This window comes from Danio aesculapii, chromosome 22, assembly GCF_903798145.1.
Source record: "Danio aesculapii chromosome 22, fDanAes4.1, whole genome shotgun sequence".
In the NCBI taxonomy this organism is placed as follows: Eukaryota; Metazoa; Chordata; class Actinopteri; order Cypriniformes; family Danionidae; genus Danio; species Danio aesculapii.
In genome coordinates this window covers 2,347,373-2,370,774 of record NC_079456.1, presented here as the reverse complement: position 1 = coordinate 2,370,774, position 23,402 = coordinate 2,347,373, and the positions used below count along the sequence as shown (strand labels likewise).

The 23,402-nt window shown below is 38.2% G+C and overlaps 2 protein-coding genes and 1 pseudogene across 2 annotated transcripts; all 3 read right to left on the bottom strand.

Annotated features, from left to right (window-relative positions):
* LOC130215687 (gastrula zinc finger protein XlCGF7.1-like) overlaps positions 1-23,402 on the bottom strand; it is a 359,478-nt pseudogene that overhangs the window by 300,480 nt on the left and 35,596 nt on the right.
* On the bottom strand, positions 1,712-8,192 carry LOC130215686 (zinc finger protein 501-like). The gene is made up of 2 exons (XM_056447522.1): positions 8,048-8,192; positions 1,712-3,175 (listed from the first exon to the last, which is right to left on the bottom strand). Exons 1-2 carry the CDS (start codon positions 8,100-8,102, stop codon positions 2,100-2,102), a joined length of 1,131 nt encoding a protein of 376 aa, XP_056303497.1. The 5' UTR covers positions 8,103-8,192; the 3' UTR covers positions 1,712-2,099.
* LOC130215617 (gastrula zinc finger protein XlCGF52.1) lies at positions 13,423-21,672 on the bottom strand. The gene is made up of 2 exons (XM_056447464.1): positions 21,566-21,672; positions 13,423-16,468 (listed from the first exon to the last, which is right to left on the bottom strand). Exons 1-2 carry the CDS (start codon positions 21,618-21,620, stop codon positions 15,408-15,410), a joined length of 1,116 nt encoding a protein of 371 aa, XP_056303439.1. The 5' UTR covers positions 21,621-21,672; the 3' UTR covers positions 13,423-15,407.

Sequence of the window (23,402 nt, the reverse complement as noted above, 5' to 3'; positions counted from 1 at the left end):
GATGCCGGATCAGATTTCAGAGGTGCCAGATCCAGCTTGTTCCGGTCAAAATTAAGCTCTGTGCTTAAATTTGCATGTGAAAGCATCCCTAACTTTTTTTTTATATAATTATTTTTTCGGGGTTTTCACCTTTATTGGATAGGACAGTAGAGAGTATTGATAGGAAAGCATGGGGAGCAGACAGAGGGGAACCGCGAGGTGGGAATCGAACTCGGGTTGCCGTGAGCACCGGAGTGCATGTCGACACACTAACCACTACAGCACTGGCACCAACAAGCATCCCCAACTTTAGCACTCACTGGTGGGACACATAATTACAAGGACTGTTTAGCACATGTACATATATATTCAGCAGTATAGATTCCAATTCACTATACTGGGGCGTTAGGACCCCCTGCTGGTCTCACTAACAGCACTTCCAACAGCAACCTAGTTTTCCCATGCGGCCCTCCCATCCAGGTACTGACCAGGCACAGCCCTGCTTAGCTTCAGTGAGCGACCATGTGACAGTTGCAGAATAGCTTTCTGCAACTGTCACATGGTCGCTCACTGAAGCTAAGCAGGGCTGTGCCTGGTCAGTACCTGGATGGGAGGAACAAGTACAAGTACAAGAACTGCATTGTACCACTTTTTGGGTACCCTTTTTGAAGGGTACCTGGCATGTGAATGAGTGCAAGTGAAGGCTGTGTGGATTGAATGGATCCCTGCATGGTGTCTGTTTGCTCTTTCAATACCAAGTTTGTCCCCCTGGTTTAACTGTAACAGATTCCCTAGTTCTAAGTTTTCCAACACCTCATATTATCATATTGACGTTTCCACTGACTGTTACGCTACTGTTCGGTATGCAATTATGGTTGTTTCCACTGTCATAATGTACCAAAAAATGAACTGCATCGTACCACTTTTTGGGTACCCTTTTTGAAGGGTACCTAGCACAACATAAGGGTACTAAAAGGCGGACAAAGATGCACAGCTGAACGCTGTTGGTTTACAGAGATATGTCACTAGCTCATACACAAGCCAGGAGAAGGAAAACAAAAGAAGCGGCATTTTTAAATACACAGCGGAGACATTACACCATTATACTATTTGTTCCGGCCAAAATTAAGCTCTGTGCTTAAATTTGCATGTGAAAGCATCCCTAACTTTTTTTTTTTTTAATATAATTATTTTTTCGGGGTTTTCACCTTTATTGGATAGGCCAGCTGTTTGGCTTAGAGAGTAATTAAAGGAACAGGGAAAATGGAAATTACAATTTGAAATTTAAATGCAAAGCAGAAAAATAAATAATAATAATCAATTTTTAAAAAATAATAACCTAATTCACTTAATTCGTCAAGGATAAAAACAGTTTTAAAAACAAAACTTATTTCCATTGTGGTCCTTTCCATGTGTGTTTTGAACTATGGAGGCTGTGCCAAACGGTTCAATATTGTACTGAGTATTGCGCCTTCACTATTATCTACAGACTGATGACTTTAGAGAAAAGTTATGCACAGTAATCTCTGAATTTCACCATTTTTTCTATTGCTATGCATACTATTCACATTCTAAAAATGGGAAATATTCCAATTACTCAAGACTTTACCAATAATTCCTCATTCGAATATCATGCAGCCTCAATCACTTCTGCAGCTAAATAGCGTTTAGATAAGGTGAAGTTTAATCTAAATATTGATAAAATCTCATTATAATTACATTACGATTCATATAAACACACTCACTGTAGTTTTTTATTCATCTATCCAAACAATTGAGGGGGGCAGGACTAATATACAGACCACACACAGAAGTTCATATTACTGGTTACTACACTTTTATCTTTAGTAATATTTTCTGAAATAAGATACTTGTAATACCCAACATTCATGGATTACAAATCATAGCAAACAAATGATCTGTTGTTTGAGTCAAACCAATGAATATTCCACTGCATTGCTGGATATACAATTACATAGCTGTAATTCATTCATGGAGTTATGCTAATTGTAATTAAGCTACATGTGCCCTACTTTCAAATGACTGGAATTCATTACCATACACACATTTAACTGTCAAACCTGATGTCTGTGAATAAAGAGCTTTCAGGAATATATAATTCATTGATGTGTAAAACAGACCGCATTTGTGTGTTCCTCTCCGTGAGTTATCTCATGTGCTTTCAGGCGTTCTGACCTACGAAATCTCTTGTCGCAGTGTGAACACTTGTACGGTTTCTCTCCGGTGTGAATCATCTGGTGTCGTTTCAAGTCTCCAGCTGTAATAAATCTCTTTCCACACTCAGAGCACACAAACTCTCTCACACCAGTGTGGATCTTATGGTGTTTTCTTAAACTTGACGTCTGTCTGAAACTCTTTCCACACACAGAGCATGGATAAGGCCTCTCGTTTGTATGAACTCGAAGATGTTTCTTCAGCCCTGAAGCCCTCAAAAATGTTTTGCCGCACTGATCACATTTGTGAGGTTTCACACCCATGTGGATCAGCATGTGTCGATTAAACTTTGCTAATTGTCTGAAACTCTTCCCACACTGAGTACACGTCAACTGCTTTTCTAAAGTGGGATCCATTTGATGTGCTTTCAGGTGTCCTGAATATTGGAATCTCTTGTCGCAGTGTGAACACTTGTACGGTTTCTCTCCAGTGTGAATCCTCTGGTGTCGTTTCAAATCTGCAGCTTTAATAAAACTCTTCCCACACTCAGAGCAAACAAACTCTCTCACACCAGTGTGGATCATCTCATGCTTCCTTAAACTTGACGTCTGTGTAAAACTCTTTCCACACTCAGAGCATGAAAAAGGCTTCTCCTTTGTATGAACTCTAAGATGCATCTTCAGATCTGTAGCCCTTATAAATGTTTTGCTGCATTGATCACATGCGTGTGGCTTCTCTCCAGTGTGGGTCCTCTCGTGTGATTTCAGGTTTCTTGCACAATGAAATCTCATGTCGCAGTACGAACACTTGTAAGGTTTTTCTCCAGTGTGAATCCTCTTGTGAACATTGAGATTGTATTTCTGACTGAAACTCTTTCCACACTGAGTGCAGGTGAAATCTTTTACAGCTGTTGTTTCCATTAAAATCTCATGTTCAATCTTTATGTGAGTTTCAGTTTCACTTTTGACATGATGTTTCTCCTCATCTTCACTCAGTTCTTCACTCTCCTCCACCACCACATCTGAAAATTAAGTAAATAAGTAGCAATTTAAAAGGCTAGATTTATAGCAGATGCCACTTCTAGGCTAGTTTTTAATAGTACAATCAAATGATCATGAATAAGAGCACTTGCAGCTTTGGCCTAAATGTGCAAATGGTCAATTATTTTTTCACTTTGGCTTTTATATACTAAAAAATATTATCGGAGAATGGCGGCTTTTAAGCAGATCAATTGGCATATGACTAACACCTGTGTCTTTGCAGTGATTGTGCAGAAGAGATGCCATAAATATAATCCTGGGAAAGCAACTTGCCCAGAGCACATTACTTTTCGTTTGTCCTTGCGTAACTCTGCCGGTCCTACACCACATATCCCGCTCTGAGCTGGGATCAGCCTTCCGCGTGCGAGTCGGTTGCTCTACCAAGGAGGCTAAATATCATGGCCTCTAGCGTCTGTCGCAAGAGCACTGTTAGAGGTCAGGAGTGATGCCCCATTCAGACTAGCAGTGACTTTGTATCTGCCTGTCGCTCTGGGTGGTGACCTGCTTCAAACGCAGGTCTGTGTTGGTATATACAGCATGAATATATAGCAGTTGGTATATACAGCATGGGTGTGTTGGGGGTTGTCGTTCGACACGCCCATCTGGTCGCCAACGGTTGCTGTCACACTGATAGACGGACGTCGCCGAAAGTTGCTCGCGCGATCACTCTCCATTGAAATGAACAATCGGTTTGCAGCTGAGTTGTTTGTAGTGTAAACGAGGCTTGAGGTTTACCTGCACAGCACTTCACTTGCTGGCATCTGCTACACTCACCCCCTAAACCACAGTACCAATGTAACCCCGTCGGTCCTATGCCATCCAACCTGATCCTAGCTGGGATCAAACCTGCGATCTTCAGCATGGGAGTATCTGTCACTAGAGCACCTTTACAGGTTAGAGAGGTGAGGTTTACACTTCACTAGCTGCCCTTTGCTACATTTGTTTGAAAGAAGCTGTTAATAAAAGTATGCTTGTTCCAAGCATCTCGTCAACCTGCCTTCTATCTCACCCTAATAAATAAAACCATATCACAGCACCCGATTACAGCTCCTCTGCAATCAAAGAACATTTCAGTTGAACTTGGTGTTGGTGGACCTAGAAGGTCACTATGATATTATAATAATATGAGGTGTTGGAAAACGTAGAACTAGGAAATCTGTTGGGAGTTGAACCAGGGGGACAAACAGACGCCATGCAGTGATGCCGTACATCTACAGATGCAGAACTAAAAAAATTGGGCTTTCTGAATACTTTTTACTTATCATTCAAAGCTGGTAAGAAAAAGTACATTTCAATCTTAATACCAAACTCAATCTGTTTTGAACTAGTCTCAGACAGTAAATATGTCCTAATTAACGGTAAACTTGAACAGTTGGTTTGGTTGTTGTGTTTTGATGGGGTGTTACCGATCAAAGTGAAATGGGAGGGGTGTTGATGGGGTTGTGGGGTGTTGCAGACAGAAGTGAAGAGAGGAGGGAGGGGTTTCGCGGAAGAAAATCAAGAGCCCCCAGGGGGTGGTGGTGGAGGCTGGAAGTTGCGAAGAACGTGAAGAACAAAGGGTCAAGGCGGGGGGACTGTCTCCATGCCGCCCCTAACAAGATGCCACCTTGGGCAATACACATATTGCCCATGCCTAAATCCACCACTGCATGCACGTCTCAAATAAATGTAACTACACATTGCAATGATGCATGGAGCAAGCTCGGTGATTGGTCAGCTTGGTAGCTGTGGCCAGTGTGGGTGGGACAGAGATCCGCATGAACCTGTTGGAGCAAGTGTTTCCAAGTGTCGAGTCACGTGAAGGAGCTCCTGATGGAAATTTTTGTGTTGTGTTTACCTTATGATTAAAGTTGTTACACATCCGCCGGTTCCCGCCTCTGAATGAGCAAGTTTTAGTTACTTTTAAGGTAGCGTTAAGAAAAAAATCACCCGCAAAGAAAGTCGACATAGAGGAACATAAAAACCTACTGCCAGCTAGCATTTCAGAAGTGTTATTGCAGAGCAACACAACCAGCATGCAGAAGTAAAAATGCACGGCTACGTGCAAGACAGGTGCCGTGGGTCACGCCGATCACTCGACGCAGAAGTATAAACCAGCCTTTAGGGTGCTTTCACACCTAGACTTTTGTTTCGGAACCTGCCGTGTTTCCCCAGCTAGCACGGTTTGTTTGGCATATGTGAATCCAGCAATCGCGCACTGATCAGCGCCAAAACAATCGGTCCGAGATCGCCTGAATGAAGTGGTCTCGGCTCGAATGAAACAAACTCTGGAGCGAATTGATTGTAGTGAGAAAGTGATACAATCCAAACCAGGCTATATCACAGTGTATTATGGACATGTAATAAGTATATATACACGACTATATGAAGAGAGAATGATGAGTAGGGTGGGTTGTCATTCCTACCGGTAAATGTGCGTTTCATGTCAAATACAGAAGTGAAAGCATGCTAACTATTAACGAGAGCTGTTTATCCGTTAGGAAAATTGACCAAACTGCAGTCTTGGTTTATCTGTTATTTCCCTCTATAATGTAAAGCCTATAATGCATAATTCTGTATGAGAAAATCTTACCTCTGGTGACTATGTCTGTAGGTGTCACCATTCAAAATGAAAGCGCAGCATTTCGCTTATAATGTCTTATTGCTCATCGTCATAAATTAAAATAAGGTTTTATAATACTCGCACGTGACTTGTTGTAGCTCTTTTGGTCCGTTTAGAAACTTTGCCGTGTGAAAGGGAACCACACAAAAACAAAGTCCAACAATGGTACAGTTTTAATCCCTGTTTCGGAAACAAAAGAATTGATCCACAGGTGTAAAAGCACCCTTAATATCCCTTCGGCAAGCAGAGCGAGGTGTGTTTTGTTTATTGTTTGATTTATTTGAACTATGTTAAATGTTTTATGAATATTTGTTGAGTTTCTTCTAACACGCGCACTCTCCCCTGCTGTTGTTTGTGTTGCTGTAAATGTTTTATCGAATCACTATGTGTGCGTGGTGGTAGCTATAACAAGGGCTCGTTATAATCATTATAAATATGCAGATCAAACTGAATGCAATCTTACATCAACCACACATGGCAAGCAACACACAACGACACTCTGTCAAACATATCTAGAGTGATAAGATACATGGTTACTTACCGAGTTATGAACGTACAGCAATACCACACAAAGAAAGGGCGGACTTTAAAGGAATAAACCAGGGGTCACCAATCTCGGTCCTGGAGGGCCGGTGTCCCTGCAGGGTTTAGCTCCAACTTGCCTCAACACACCTGCTTGTTTGTTTCAAGAATACCTAGTGAGACCTTGATTAGCTTGTTCAGGTGTGTTTAATTAGGGTTGGAGCTAAAATCTGCAGGACACCGGCCCTCCGGGAACAAGTTTGGTGACCCCTGGAATAAACAATGTGAAGAAAGCTTAGTTGTTGACCTTATTCTAAAATGCAGAAGTGCGCTCGTTTTTGGGATTGTTTTAGTACTTCCGATTCAGCTGCCTATGGGAGAAATGGCTAGGAATGATAAACTGCAGAAAACAGTCAAACTACTCGCTCTACAAACAAGTGTTAGCATGACGTAACAGACAAAGCAGAATAATAGAAAATATCAGTTCGCAGAACGAGCTGCTTTAAACATCTGAAAATAAATAGAAGGGAACATGACCCGAAGTCTCGAGCCAAAGAGATTCAAATGGATGCGCCTGCTCGTACTATAGAATAAGGTGAATAGAGCACTGGACACGTCAGAACAAGTTCCCATGTATGCATGAGGCAGGCAGTTCTGTACATTTACATTATTGTGACGGTCGTAAGGTACTGTTAACCAGTGTCCACTAGAGGGAGGTGTTCCATGATCTGGTATTCTTCTGGAGTGTCGAACAGGTGCGGTGTTTTGCCGTGATTACGTTTGGACCAGGTGCGGAGTGTTACCTCTGATGTGCGTTTGGATAAAGACCAAGAGAACAGGACTGCGAGTGTTCATTTGTCCCTCTTCAGCCTTGGAGTTTTTTTGTTTTGTTTTCTTTATATTTATGTATCATTTCACTTAATTTTTTATTAAATATATTTAAGTTGATTTGATTTTCTGGTTTGGATCTTTATTTGGTTTTGTTGCTACTTTCTTGAGCCAGGAGGTTGTAACAATAATCTTAAAGATATCAGCCCAATTTTGACATCGGACCTATTACGATAACTAAAAATAGCATTTATCGGCCGATAATGACCCTATTGGACAATATTTTTTTTATATTTGGTGACTAAACAATAGAGCATAATATGAAATTATAGACTTTTTATTTTGTGTACAGAGTCTAAATGCTCTCTAATATTTCAAGAGTTCACACTTAGAAATCACGTGATAATATTAGCAGGTGTGCTGTACTCTCCCGGGAGAAAACCCTGAGCTCGGAGATAATTGAGCCCAGGGCTCCCGCCTGGTCAATGAGCATGTGAGGGCGTACAAGATCAGGTAGTTCTCCTACAAGATCTGATCTTCTGATCTTCTGATCAGATAAGATCTTCTACAAGATCAGAGCTCCCCCTGGTAAAGGAGGAAAGGTGGAGATGGGGTGGATGGGGGCATTCTTCAAAAAATGAAGATGCGGGAGTAATGCTAGTCAGGCTATTTATAGTGAGTTTGGAATGATTACAGATGAGAGACCAGATGCGTTCAATCATATCACGCGCTCCTCTTGAAATTAGTTTGTGAAACTTCACTAAGTGAAATTGGTACTGAGAAACAACAGTATCTGAACATGCTGACACTCATCAGTCACTGAAGGAGAAAACTCAATCTTATTTACAGAGAGACCTGGAGTTTCTGCCTGATTATTGAAGAGTAATGAATAAACACAAACCTATTAGTTCTTCAGTCTCTTCCTGTTTAATTCTGCAGGGTTCTGGATCACTCATCTTCTCACTGTCCTTCAATAAACTCTGTCTTTGTCTTTCACTGATGGCGGCAGAGCTTCAGGAGAATAAACAGAGAAATCTGATTCATTTACACTGATTGAGGAAATAAACACATTATGATGTTATATCTTGTGATACAATATGAGATTATATGATTTTCTCAAGTCAGCAGACACCAAAATAATTTACTTAATGTGTTAAGTTGTAGATCTGGAGACATCAGTATAATGAATGAAGTAAAACAGGAACTACTGACATGAAATTAAGAGCATTTCAGCAGTTCTGATAATATTGATGAACCTCAGACTATAAACACTCATTAAACGGACATATAGGATCAGCATCAGATCAACTTATTTATGCTGAGTTTTTCCAGGGTTAAGTAATTAATGTTTTATTATATATATATATATATATATATATATATATATATATATATATATTAGGGGTGTCAAAATTATTTCCATTGTATAGAAAGCATCGTCAATGCACCGTGATGCAATGAAATATCGAATTGAACCAAATCGATGGCTTGATAATCGTAACTGAACCGAACCGTGAGACCAGCATAGGTTCACACCTCTAATATATATATATATATATATATATATATATATATATATATATATATATTAGGGGTGTAACGATACACTCAGCTCACGATACAATGTGTATCACGTTATAATGTTCACGATTCGATATGTATCACGATATTTGGAATAAAAATTAAAACTGAAATGCAAATAAAAGATTTATTTAAATAATTACCAAGTAAACAATTTTCAATGTATTTCTTTTGTTTCTTTTTGTTGTTCTTTAAGAAAATAACAAAATTAAGGAAAATTTAAGTAAAGGTGCAAAAATAAAAAAACTGCATTCTATTCAAGTAAATTTTCTTACGATTCTGTAGATGTAAAATAAAGGTGAATATGAGTAGGCTGTTATTATTGTTTTTTCTCAGACTTATGGTAAAACAACTATAATATTATGTGTAGCTCTACTGTTGGTTAAAATGCAAAATTTTGAATAGACTTTGAATAATGGACTTGAACAGACTTTAAATTTGTCCTGGTCATTAATGCACTGTAAAGTGACGACATCAGAATACAACTATTCATAATTCTGAAGTTGTGTTATTATGTTTGAGACATGCTTGCAATCTGTCATTAACAATATTATTAGACCATTTATTCACTAGTAAAATCAGACATTTGTCGTAATAATAACTCTAAAATGCGATATGATCATTAAATGACGTGCACGCTTTTGGTTTCATTTTCACTGCTAAGTGCTGTTCATACTTCCCGCGCGGCTCCCTAACGATCACTCTGTGCCACAAACTGAATGTTATTTACAACTTTATTAGCTGTTACTCACAGCCTATGAAGGTTCTGTTCACTAAAGCAGACGCGTGCGCGTCTATCATTAAGTAGGACATGATACACCCTCTCTGTAGTAACAGCTTACGGTCAGCAGCTCAGTGAGCGCACGTCATGTGTGATTTTGTGGACAGAAATGACATTTTTGGGTGAATTGTACCTTGTAAGTATGTGACTCTTTCAACACCATTAGGAGGTATGCATGTCGCTAAGCAAAGTATGTAAAACAATGTGAAGACTTCGGTTGTGTTTGACCCAGTATTCGTGTCAAAAAGCGGACGGGTCTAAAGCAATGATGGTAAAACCGAAATGTTGCCAGACGTCCGACTTTGAGAGGATGGGCCATCCTGTATTTCAACTCCACTCATCTTGACCTGGCAAAGTTACTGCTGCTAGATCAAGCAATCCGAACTCACATGTGACAGCAGCTCACTAATAAGAGAAAACGGACGTCATATCGTAATAAAATCGTCATAACGCCACGATGCATATTGTGACATTTTTGCATCGCAATAAATCGTACCACGATAAATCTTTACATCCCTAATATATATATATATATATATATGCGATTCCATGCAAATGTCAACCTTGCCTTGAAAAAATTAGGTTTTTACCAAAATAGCTAAACCCTTTATAAGTTTTTTGTGCAGGCTTGTATTTTACAGTACTGTAAAAATATTTAAAAATGTATCTGTCAGTGTTTTCAAACTATCATATTTGATTTACCAAAGTCACACAAGTGGCAATTTCACATCTGTCACATGCATAACTGAAAGATGTCACATCCATAACAAAGCTTTCTCCTCATAAATGCAAAAATGTTCAATAAAATAAAATCAATAAATTTTGTTAATTTTAAAATAAAATCAAGAATTGTTTCTTTTGGGTTGTGCAGTTTAATTCACAGAATGTCTATAAATTTCTATGTGTTGTATATTGTAAACTCACTAACGTTTTTTGTCACATCCATAACGCATGCAGATTTTTCTAATTTAAAGTATACATTTTTGTTTACAGATTAATATTTTTTTACTGCAAACGTCACATCCATAACACTGGAATTGATCATATACAGAAGTCAGAAATATTAGCCAAATGATGTTCCCAAATGATGTCTAACAGAGCAAGGAAATTTTCACAGTATGTCTGATAATATTTATTCTTCTGGAGAAAGTCTTATTTGTTTTATTTTGGCTAGAATAAAATCAGTTTTTAATTTTTTAAACACCATTTTAAAGTCAATATTATTAGCCCCTTTAAGCTATATTTTTTTCCGATAGTCTACAGAACAAACCATCGCTATGCAATAACTTGCCTAATTACCCTAACCTGCCTAGTTAACCTAATTAACCTAGTTAAGCCTTTAAATGTCACTTTAAGCTGTATAGAAGTGTCTTGAAGAATATCTAGTTTAATATTATTTACTGTCATCATGGCAAAGATAAAATAAATCAGTTATTATAGATGAGTTATTAAAACTATTATGTTTAGAAATGTGTTGAGAAAATCTGCTCTCCGTTAAACCGAAATTGAGGAAAAAATAAACAGGGGCGCTAATAATTCTGACTTCAACTGTATATTTGAATACTTGTCACATATACATACATACATACATACATACATATATATATATATATATATATATATATATATATATATATATATATATATATATATATATATATAGCAAATAACACACACACACACACACACACACACTAATATTTCACTAATTACATTGTAAATTTAAAATATATCTTAACTCTTGTATTTATTTCAATAAAGCACATGTACGTACAGAAACTGAGAAATCAAAACAGGAGAATGGTCAAAATAAAGAGCTTCATATATTTGCTTCATTTCCATTATTCCCTTTACAGATAATACTGTGCGATATAACAAACACAAGCGTGGAATAACTCAGTAGTAGAGTAAAATAAACACTTCACTCATATTGTCCTCTCAGAGCTCCTCTCTGCCTGCTGTATTGTTTTAGTCAGCAGACACACAGATAGAGGTGAACTCAATGCAGAAACTAGTCGCAGATTGTCGCTTTAATATACTGTGTGTGTTTTATGATGTAAACAACAAGCGTGAACGACTCACCTCAGCTCTGAAGACTCGACGCTGACTGAACGCGTCAGTGCTGACGTTATCGCGGCGAGGCGGGAGCAAGGACAGAGTTCATTACCGCCTCCTATCTTTCAGAGGGACCGTTGACACTACACACATTATATTCCTGACTAACCTACCTACCTGAGATATGTCCAGCTGCATGGTTTGCCTAGATTGTGTGTGCCAGATTGTGTGTGTCTAAAACGTGTGTGGTTTTACACGCACAATCACTAATATTTTATATATACACTATATGGGGGGTTGGGGGGGGGGGGGCAGAGGGGCCCTGTTCAACAGTATACTTCCGACAGCGCATTATAATGTTTAACTGTTTCGCTAACTACTCATGTATCACAGAGCCTCGTTGGATGTTTACTTAATACATACGTTGTACTATTATAATTATACCCTTTATTTTTACCAGGAAAGACACATTGAGATTAAAGATTATCTCTTTTACGAAGCGTCCTCGCCAAGATTACGTCACATGGGTCTAACAAACAGCAAACAATTAACAGTTAACATGAATCACACTGACAAACTATTCAAAACATCTACAAACCTGTTTCAGCTGCTACATCATTTATTTTCTTTTAAAAGCCTTTAGTGAAATCAACCCCCCCCCCCCCCCCCCCCCATCTCAGTCCGCACTTTAGGAACGGACAGTAAATAAATATCCTGTGACCGAAGGCCATAGTTCAGAACAGGCTTTTTACTAATGTAACTCTGAATATATGATGGGAGTCAACCCAGTATAGATTTGTAAACAAGGATATGTCAATGCTTGAGCCTACGAATGGAGAAAGCAGACCAACCTACCCTAGTATACAGCACACAATGAGTAAGTTAGATTAGCTTTATTAAATTAAAACATTTGTAATTTATGCAACCTTGTGTGACCCATTTGTATCAACGGAGGATCGTCATAAACTATTTATTTACAACATCATTTAACCTGCTGTCTTAAGTTACTATCGCTGTTAATATCACTGTGTTTTTTTTTGTGGGTTCAAATTCGTGTTGTTAAAGCCTCAATAATTTAAAAAAGAATCAGAAAAACGCACTAAATTATAATAATGTCAAAAACGATGACCTGCGCAGTCGATTTCAATCATGCGTGAGGTGAAATACCTGTTATTAGGCCCTTAAAAGCTGTTAAAAATGCACTTTACATGTTTAAAAAGGGTCATGCTTCACGGCTGACATATATAACCATCTCAAATTGTCTTTTCCTTGAATATCCACAAACTGGAAATGTTTAGAACAACATGCAAGCATTAAAATAGGGATGACACAGTGGTTAGCACTGTTGCCTCACACTGGTTAAAATCCCAACTGAGTCAGTTGGCGTTTCTGTGTGGAGTTTGCATGTTCTCCCCGTGTTGGTGTGGGTTTCCTCCACAAGTCCAAACACATGTGATACAGGTGAATTGGGTAAGCTAAATTGTCTGTGGTGTATGTGCGTGAATGAGAGTGTATGGTTGTTTCCCAGTGATGGGTTGCAGCTGGAAGGGCATCCGCTGTGTACAACATGCTGGATAAGTTGGCGGTTCATTCCACTGTGGCGACCCCGGATTCATAAAGGGAAATCAGCATAACAGAGCTATAATCACGTTTCATGTAGCTTACTGAACCCATCACCAGGGTTGGGGGAAAGTTATATACAGTGTAAAGTATTCAGACCCCCTTAAATTTTTAACTCTTTGTTATATAGCAGCCATTTGCTAAAATCATTTAGGTTAATTTTTTCCCTCATTAATGTACACAGAGCAGCCCATACTGACAACAAAAAAAAAACACAGGATTGTTGACATTTTTGCAGATTTATTAAGAAAGAAAAACTGAAGCATCACATGGTCCTCAGTATTATCACATGGCCCTCAGTATTATCACATGGTCCTCAGTATTATCACATGGTCCTCAGTATTATCACATGGTCCTCAGCATTCAGAGCCTTTGCTCAGTATTTAGCAGAAGCCCCCTTTCGATCTAATACAGCCATGAGTCTTTTGAGAAAGATGCAACAAGTTTTTCAGTAGGGTTGTGTATCGTTTGGGGTTATTTCGATACCGGTGCTAAATCGATACTTTTAAATCGGTACCTGTGCCTAAACGGTGCCTGCAGCAATACTTTTGAGCCACAAAATTACGGTGGATGACTCTAGAAAAATCTTTTATTTGACAAAATCTTTTTAAAAATCATTTAAATAGAACAATATAAAGTTTAAAGTAAACATCAACTCATATTTTATATATTTAAATTACATTAATATATTTCCTTTGATCATTTGTTGGTTAGCATGTATTTAAGATTTGCATTATAAAATGACATTAGCTAACTACTAACCTCTGGAAATGCTGTCATCAAAATACTGAACTCCTTTTTTCTAGAGTTGGGGCTTGTGACTATGTTTACATGGTTATCAGTAATCTAATGACTTGACTTAATCTGAATAAGACAATCATATGATTAAGGTGTTTATATGAGTTGCTTTTTAAATGTTCCTTTCATGATCCCGTCTTACATGTTATAGTGCATAGATCGATTAACATCATTGCGTCACCGCACTATCCATGTTTCCTCCAGAGTTTCATGTAATTTCAGGTTTTTCAGTTAGACTTTAACTGCAGTTTCACTTTCATTTAGGAACATTTCATTCATGCCCCCATGACCAACTGAGGTATTTGATGTGAGCATTAAAGTAAGGACTGGTGGAATAGTGCTCTTTAATAGAATTTGATACCGCATGTTGAATGGAAAGACAAAACGTCTTCATTTCACAACGCAGGTGTCTGTGGTCCTTTAAGATAGTCAAAAATCACTGTTTACATGGTTAGTCTAGACTCTTAATCAGAGTATTGTCTTAACCATATTAAAATAGGAGCACTGGTGTCCATGTACGTACTCAGTGAAAGTGCCAGATGATGTCACAAGCTTTCATAGACAGTGCATTCCTCTGCTATGAACCCTCAAATGTGTCATTAAGTTTGACGTGTTTCCCCCTGACACGCAACTTTTGTAAAGCGTCTGCTTCACGCTGTGTCAGAACCCTTGCTTGTAAAATGCGCTTTAGAACGCTTAGTTTAAGCGAATTTGATGAACGCGATCATGCATGTTGATCTGAAGAGTCTTTCTCGCTCACCGAATCCGCTGTACTGTGTGTTGCATGCGTCCGTTCCCTAAGCAACAACAACCATCGCCTGACATCGCCTGTCCGTATTCCTCAAAGTTGTTTAGGATTAAATATTTAGAGATGGTGTGACAACGCCTATGTGTGCCTTTGATGCACCCCATGATGCTTCTTACGTCCTTGTCGCAGCACCAGTGGCACTGAAATTTATATGCTGATTCAGCCCGGTACATACCGGTTACGAAGGTACCAGTGCTATTATGGCACCGGGTTTCGGTACCCAACCCTATTTTTCACACCTGGATTTGGGGATGTTCTTCTATTCCTCCTTGCAGATCCTCTCCATTTTTATCAGGTTGAATGGTAAACTTTGGCGGACAGCCATTTTCAGGTCTCTCCAGAGATGCTCAATTGGGTTTAAGTCAGGGCTCTGACTGGGCCATTCTAGAATTGTTGTGAAACCACTCTTTTGTTATTTTAGCTGTGTGCTTAGTGTCGTTATCTTGTTGGAAGGTAAAGTCTGAGGTCCTGAGCACTCTCAAGAAGGTTTTCGTTCAGGATATTGCTGTACTGCATTGATCTTTCCCTCGATTGCAACCAGTCGTCCTGTCAATAAATAGATAAATGTGCTACTTGGTTCCCCTTAAAGGAAAGTGAAATGTGAAAGCATGTGTTGTGTTATGATGACATTTGTGTTTTCTCTCTAGTGTGGATCCTCATGTGTTTTTTAAGGTGTGATAACTGTGTGAAACTCTTCCCACACTGAGTACATGTGTACGGTTTCCCTCCAGTGTGAGTCCTCTGGTGTCGTTTCAAGCTTGCAGAATAAACAAAAGTCTCTTTACACTCAAAGCACTCATGCTTTCTCAGGCCAGTGTGGAGCTTCAGATGTTTATTTAAATATGACACATTTTTAAAACTCTTTCCACAGTCGGAGCATGAATAAGGCCTCTCCATTGAATGGACTTTAAGGTGTTCCTTCAGCTCGTAAGGCCTTAAAAAAGTCTTGCCGCACTGCTCACATTTGTGCGTTTTCTCTCCAGTGTGGATTATCTTGTGTTCATTAAGATTTGATGAGCGCCTGAAACTCTTCCCACAAACACTACATGTGTATGGTCTTTCTCCAGTGTGAATCCTCTCGTGTGCTTTCACATGTGTTGAATGTCTGAATCTCTTGCCGCAGTGTGAACACGCGTACGGCTTCTCTCCGGTGTGGATCATCTGGTGTCGTCTCAAGTCTGCAGCTCTAATAAAACTCTTCCCACACTCAAAGCACATATGCTGTCTCACACCAGTGTGGATCTTCTGGTGCTTCCTTAAATGTGACTTTCGTGTAAAACTCTTTGCACACACACAGCATGAATACGGCTTCTCGTTTGTTTGAACTCTAAAATGTTTCTTCAGCTCGAAATAATTTGAAAATGTTTTGCCGCACTGATCGCATTCATGTGGATTCTCTTCATTGTGGATCATCGTGTGTTTATTAAACGATGCCGAGTGTCTGAAACTCTTCCCACACTGAGCGCATGTGTACGGTTTCTCTCCAGTGTGGATCCTCATGTGAATATTGAGATTGTTTTTGTAGCTGAAACTCTTTCCACACTGAGTGCAGGTGATATCGTTGACGGCTGTTCTTTGCATTGAAAAGCGATGCTCGGTTTTTGTGTGAGTTTCAGTTTCACTTTTGACATGATGTTTCTCCTCACCTTCACTCAGTTCTTCCTCCTTCACCATCACATCTGAAAATTAAGCAAATAAACTAATTTAAAGAGGTGTGCCACAGTAGAGTCAAATGATAATGAATAATGCCAGGTTCACACAAAATGCAGAATTAAATATTTGCATAAATATGTTACACACAAAGTCAATGCCAACGTGTAATTATAGGTGAATTTCCACCAAGCAGTTACAGCATTTGGATGTGAATGCCCCTGGTGGCAGCTGTGTCATCGCTAAACCCAATTTTTTGGGGGCACGTGCCCCAGTAAAAATCGTCAGCGCTCCAGTAAATGCATTGTGATATGATTTACTTTATATGCAAGAGCATTTATTAGGATTGGTAATCCCGGAATAACGATGTTATTCTCTATGCGCGACTGAACCAACGCTGGTGAAAGCAATGTAGCTTAATCAAAAAGCAAACTGAAGCATATGTGCATGGAAAACCATACCCGCGCGCCTCACACACCGCTCCTGCTGGACACTGACACACTATTCCTCTTCCAGTGCGAGCCCCGGGTGTGAACATGCACGCCGAAAAAAAGTACTTGCTGCTCACGCGTCGCTGATGCGTTGTAAAACCAACGTATCATTGTGAAACGTTCCATCCTCTGCACTTCAATCACCGTCTGGTTTGGCTCAGCTGCCAAAACCGACCTCCGTAGACTACAGCGAATAGTCCGGACTGCTGAACGAATCACTGGCACAACCCTTCCTACACTTCAAGAACTGTACTCTTCCAGAGTGAGTAAAAGGGCTCGCAAAATCACTCTGGACCCCTCACACCCAGCACACTACCTGTTCAAACTGTTACCGTCTGGTCGGCGCTTCAGAGCACCAAGCACAAAAACAGCCAGACACAGGAAAAGTTTCTTTCCTCAGGCTGTCTACCTTATGAACAGTTAAATATTCCCCTACTGTGCAGTAAATATGTGCAATACTTTCTCATACGCACTTGTACACAGCACCTTATATCAATATACAATGCAATACCTTCTACATTCGCACTTGTACACAGCACCTTATAACCTGTATATTTCTAACAATCTGTACATACAACTCAATTTAAATAATATGATTACTAAGCATGCCTCCTGATAGATTTTACATTTTGTATGAAGTAAAAAGGAGGGATGACGAGTCAGGGAGGTCAAACTTAATAAACCTAATTCTCTGCCATGTGTCAAGTCTAAGACAACAAATAATCCGATAAAACATCTTTTTTTGTATAGAATTGTCAAAAGAAGTTCATTAAAACTAAATTATTATTCATGCAAAAGATTTCTTAAATTTTTTAAATTTCTTTCCAGTTACTATTAGGATAAATTTCTGTTATTTATTTAGATTAATAATTGTACAACAACAATAATACTTTTGTTTATTTATTCATAATCAGAAACATTTGTATATATATTTACTCTGTGATACTGTGTGCCCAAGTAGATGGCCACAGTGGCTGCCACAAACTGAATCCACTTTTGCTATTTGGATGGATAAATACGCTCTGCACCCTGGTGCATGGTCTAACAGGGCTGTGCTTAATGTCTTATTGAGTTCTGGGTGTGTTTGAGCATAATGTTCATTAAACCAATCAGAGTCTCTTATTCCCTTTAAGAGTCAGTTGTGTCACACCATGGTGTATTTGCTATTTACATGGCAGACTTTGTAAGTGTAAAACTGAATGCTTCACTAGCAAGTTAAACAGAGCATCTGCAGCGTGAGGATAAAGAACGAGCCTCCTCCATTCAGCCTCTTTACTTTTACTCTTTACTCCTTTACTTTGGTGGAGTAAGGAAACGGTGTTGTATGCACTCCACTGAAGACATCCATTAGACATATTTAATTTCCTTTGTTAAGCGCAAAGATTTGTTTCAAAACTATTTCTAAATTCAGTTCTAATCTCCAACAAAGGAATAAATGAACAATAATAATGAAGTGCGGTCAGAAAACTGAGTCATATCCAAACACACGTCCTGTTCTGATGCCCCATATGATGATGCAGACGTCTCCAAAACCCCACAGGTGGACAAATCTACACTTGTGTTTATCAAAACAAATATGAATCTGCAGATAATAAATAATACTGCTAATAATAATAACATTATACAGATGCAGATTGTCATGAAGAAACTGAAAACGCTCCCCGACATGACGGCAGTGGTTTTAATATTTATGTATTTTAATCCTTTATTTTCATCTGTAAAGATATTTGTGTATTGCTGTACATCCTGTGTGTATTCACCAATGTGTAAGCATTTGTACCTGCATAGGCACATAACTAACATGCTCTGCGCTGGACTTTAGAGCAGCTTTTAGTTGGTAAATTATGCGGTCTATTTCAGTTGCTCAAAATAGCAACGCGCCAACAATGCGCCTTAACACACCACCTGTTCAGACCAGCACACACATATCATCCACAAAGTGGTGCAAATGGATTTGATATAAGGGATGCTCAAAGTAACTGATTAACCGTTAACTGAAAGGGTGCATTTGTAACCGATTAATGGTATCAGTTAAACGATTAAAAAATATTATTTGATATATTTTTAAAGTTTGTCTACAGTAGGTGCCGATCACAATGAACGCGCTTTTAGCGATGAGAGACGCATCTCTTTAATTATTTACTATTGGCCACGAGTGTTTTGCGCGCTGCTTATGCGCCCTGCATGCCTTGCATTTTTTTGCTGTTGTACGTTGTGTGCTCACAATTGAAATAAGTCAACTCTGAGTGGAAAAAGCGGTTCACGTCAGTCGTGTCTTTTTCATTCTTAAATCAAATAAAAGCAGGGTTTCCTTGAGGTGACAGCAGTTAAGACGACTACTTTTAATGAACTTTTAATGATGGAGGAGAGAATTGTGGTCGCTGTTTCAAGTTATCCAGAGCTGTATGACTTCACAATTCAACACTCTCGCACAATACAGGTCAGCTGATTCAGTCTGTTCCTAATGACATACAAAAGAGCACCGCGTTCCTTTTGTTCTTGTCAACAAAAAGGCAGTGTGGTGTGCCTTGCGTTTTTGGAACAGGCACATCCGATGTGATCGGCCCCTGATGTGCAACATATTTGTTAATTAGCGGGACGGTAACACGTGCAACCACACGTGCCTATAAAACGTTTGCCAAAGAGAGAAAAATATTGCAGTTTAACACATACGAGTTGCCAAACCAGCGCTGATGGTGATCGCCTCTGTCCTGGATCTGCATAATAAACTCAACAAATAGGCTACTGTTTTGATAATTTAGTGTACAACTAACAAAACAACCTTTTTTCAACATTTTTTGGAAAATTACAGTTATTATTAGTCCTTATATAATATATATATATATATATATATATATATATATATATATATATATATATATATATATATATATATATTTATATATTTTAAATAGCCTACACAATCTACGAATCAAACAAATGCAAAGATTTTCTTGATTTTTGCATAATGATAACTCCAATAACTCCATAACTTTCATTTTATAGCTTATAAAACATGTAAATTAATGCTATATTATATGTAAACAACAACATTGTAATATGCTTTAGCAGCCTTTACTTCTCAAAAAGTCAATATATGAGCCCTAAATTCACATTACACGCAGCGCGCACACATGAACCGCGAGTGAAACGTAATGAGTCATAAACACAAGACATAATCGTTAAATTAATGACTTCTATTAAAAATGTTGACAGAGGTTTTGTGATTTAATATTAACAGCGGAGCGTTAATTAAATAAATACTTTCTGTGGAGCGACCGATTTGAGGTAGTCTAATATTTTTACTTGTGGTAGAATAAAAACATGATTGGACAAACATCCTATGCCGGTTATTACAAAAGATTCAGTGTTTTCGTTAGAAAATCTAAATTTGTCACTTAAATGAATATGTAGGGCAGGACTGTTTATTTTATTTATTTTATTTAGTTTATTCTTTATGCTGTTGAAAACACTGCAGGTGCATGAAGATGCTCTGTTATGTTCTGTGTGCTGCTGTTCGCATGTTAAAATAAATCAGTAATTTAAAATGCAATATTTAACGTGTCACACAAAATCGACACGTAAATTTTTTTTATTAAATAATAATTCAATATTAATCTGACTAGTTAACGGTTAATAATAACGAGCGGCGGTTGTCGGTTGGCAAAATTAACCGAAACGAGCCTATTTGCTATTTAAACAATGTGGCACAAAACGTGCAAACAACAGTCGCACTGGTATGAAAATGGGAACAAATTGCGCCATTCACGTCTTACGCCTTATTGCGCCGAGTGTATGAGAGGACCTTAAGGGTGTGACGAGATCTTGTGTCGCAAGATCTTGTGAAATGAAACATCGTTGAGATTTCTCACTGAAGTGAAAGGTTGTCTTGTGAGTTGTGATGTTAGCATGATGGAGCAGAAGAGGTCATTAACTTTCAGTTCAATTCATGATTATTTTTATAGCGTTTTCACAATGTAGATTGTGCCAAAGCAGCTTAACATATAAGTTCTAGTATACTGAAAATGTGTCAGTCCAGTTAACTATGGTTAAGGTTAATAAAAGTTCAATAAATACCAAGGTAAATGGGTTTGTTCCCGTTATTAAACGCATTAACTGACATTAACAAATGGACCGCTATTTTAAAGTGCTACCAAAATTTGTCTGAGTCGTAAAGTTAATTTCAGTTCATTTTCCAGTGTTCTAAACACAAAATATTGTTAAGATGAAATGTGAGATGTACCCCCTATGTCCTATGCACCCCGGATCACCCGTTGTACTCTGTGTTTCAGTTGTTGCCATCAGGACGTCGTTTTAGAGTTCCTATTTGCAGGACAAATAGAGTCAGAGATTCTTTTATAATGGTGGCCATTAGGTCGTTAAATGAGTCCAGGTGGGAGGGAGATGCACCTTCAATATGATGTATTGGATGTTGTGGGGTAATATTTTATAATTGTGTACATGGAACTTCGCCTGTGTTACGGCACCTTGCTGCAATTTTAGTTTCCCTAAATGGGATAATAAAGTTGAGTCTGAGATAATATATGAAAGTAGTAAATCTGGTGAAGTGTTTAAATATGAACAACCTGACTGTTCTTCATCCTCATTATTGAAGAGTAATGAATAAACACAAACCTATTAGTTCTTCAGTCTCTTCCTGTTTAATTCTGCAGGGTTCTGGATCACTCATCTTCTCACTGTCCTTCAATAAACTCTGTCTTTGTCTTTCACTGATGGCGGCAGAGCTTCAGGAGAAGAAACAGAGAAATCTGAATTATCTACACTGATTGAGGAAAGCAAACATGTTATGATGTTATATCTTGTAGGTGACACAATATGTGATTTGCTCAAGTCAGCTGACACCAATAACATTTAATATAATAAATTAGGTAAAACTTTGAACTTGGTGTAGATCTCCATTTCCAAACTTTTACACATTTTTGAAAAAGTATATTATATCTAGCACGTTTTGAGTTGTGTAGCAAGTAAAGTGTTATATGTCATGCATGCAATGATTATTGGTCTCTACTACTAGTACTAATAACACTTGGAATGTGAAGAGACTTTCAACCAGCTCAATCACATCTTGCACCTTTAAAGTAGCAACTTGTAGATCTTTAGACATCAGTATAACGAATGAGGTAAAAACAGGAACTATTGACATGAGAGGATTTCAGCAGCTCTGATAATATTGATGAGCCTCAGACTATAAACACTCATCAAACAGACATTCAGGATCAGCTCATAATAAAACTGTTGTAGGATAAACTAACAACATTGTAAATATGGAATCCCTTGTGCTTATATCAATATCTAGTTGAAATACTATTCAAGTATCCATAAAATATAACTCAGGTCGTTAGCAGTAGCACGTTTGTACAGAAAAACAAATAGGAAAATAAAGAGCTAACAAACTATTGATTTAACGTTTCACCATTACACCCTTCACAAACTAGTCGCAGATTGTCGCTTTAATAAACTGTAAAGTGTGTTTTATTGTTGTGTAAACACGAGAAAAAGCGTCAACGACTCACCTCAGCTCTGAAGACGCGACGCTGAATGAACACGTCACCGCTGACGTCATCACGGCGAGGCAGGCGCCAATATATAGTACTTGACTGCCGACAAGTCAAAACAATCGCAATGTGTGAGGTGAAATACTATTTATTAGGTACTTAAAACACTTACAAATTGAAAAAAATGTAATACTAATTTTGCAATAAGTATTAAATTACTAATATAATCACATTTAAAAATATATATAAAACAACAGCTTAAAAAAACCATTTAATGCGCCAGTTGAATTCCAGTATCATGTCAACCCTAGTTGTAAATGCTAAACACATGACATTACTCCACATAACAACACATTTTTACACCAAACTCACTTCATAGCTTCATGAGGAGTGTTTGACATATGTGGAGAGAAAATCAGGACAAAAAAATAAAAAAAATCACGTAAACTCGGTATACGATGGCGCATATATGGTCTCTCACACTTATTCAATACATATTAGCCATAAAGTGTTTGTTTGCATCGATGAAACATACTAGGGTCTGTTCATCATACGCGGATTACTCGATTAGCTGGATTTAGTTGTTGACACGATCCAGTATCGTTCCGAGAGTTGTTGTTATAGCAAGAGTTATAGCAGCAGATTATGTCAAATAAACAGGATCAGATCGGCTCATTTCAAGCAAAGGTAATACTACGTGTTTACCAAATGCTGTTTTTATTTTACAGTAGCAGTGATATACACTTGGGAAAATAGTAACATAGTTATAAAAATACAAATAAAAACTATATATTTTCAGTTTACGCTTTAAAAATTATATATGAATAAAACTTAATCTGCACTACAAAGATTGTCATGGGGTGGTCCTCCCCAAGGGGATCAAAGAGAGCATATATGGACTTTTTAGATACAAATGCATACTATTTTAAGGTATCAGATTTAGTACAATATGTGTA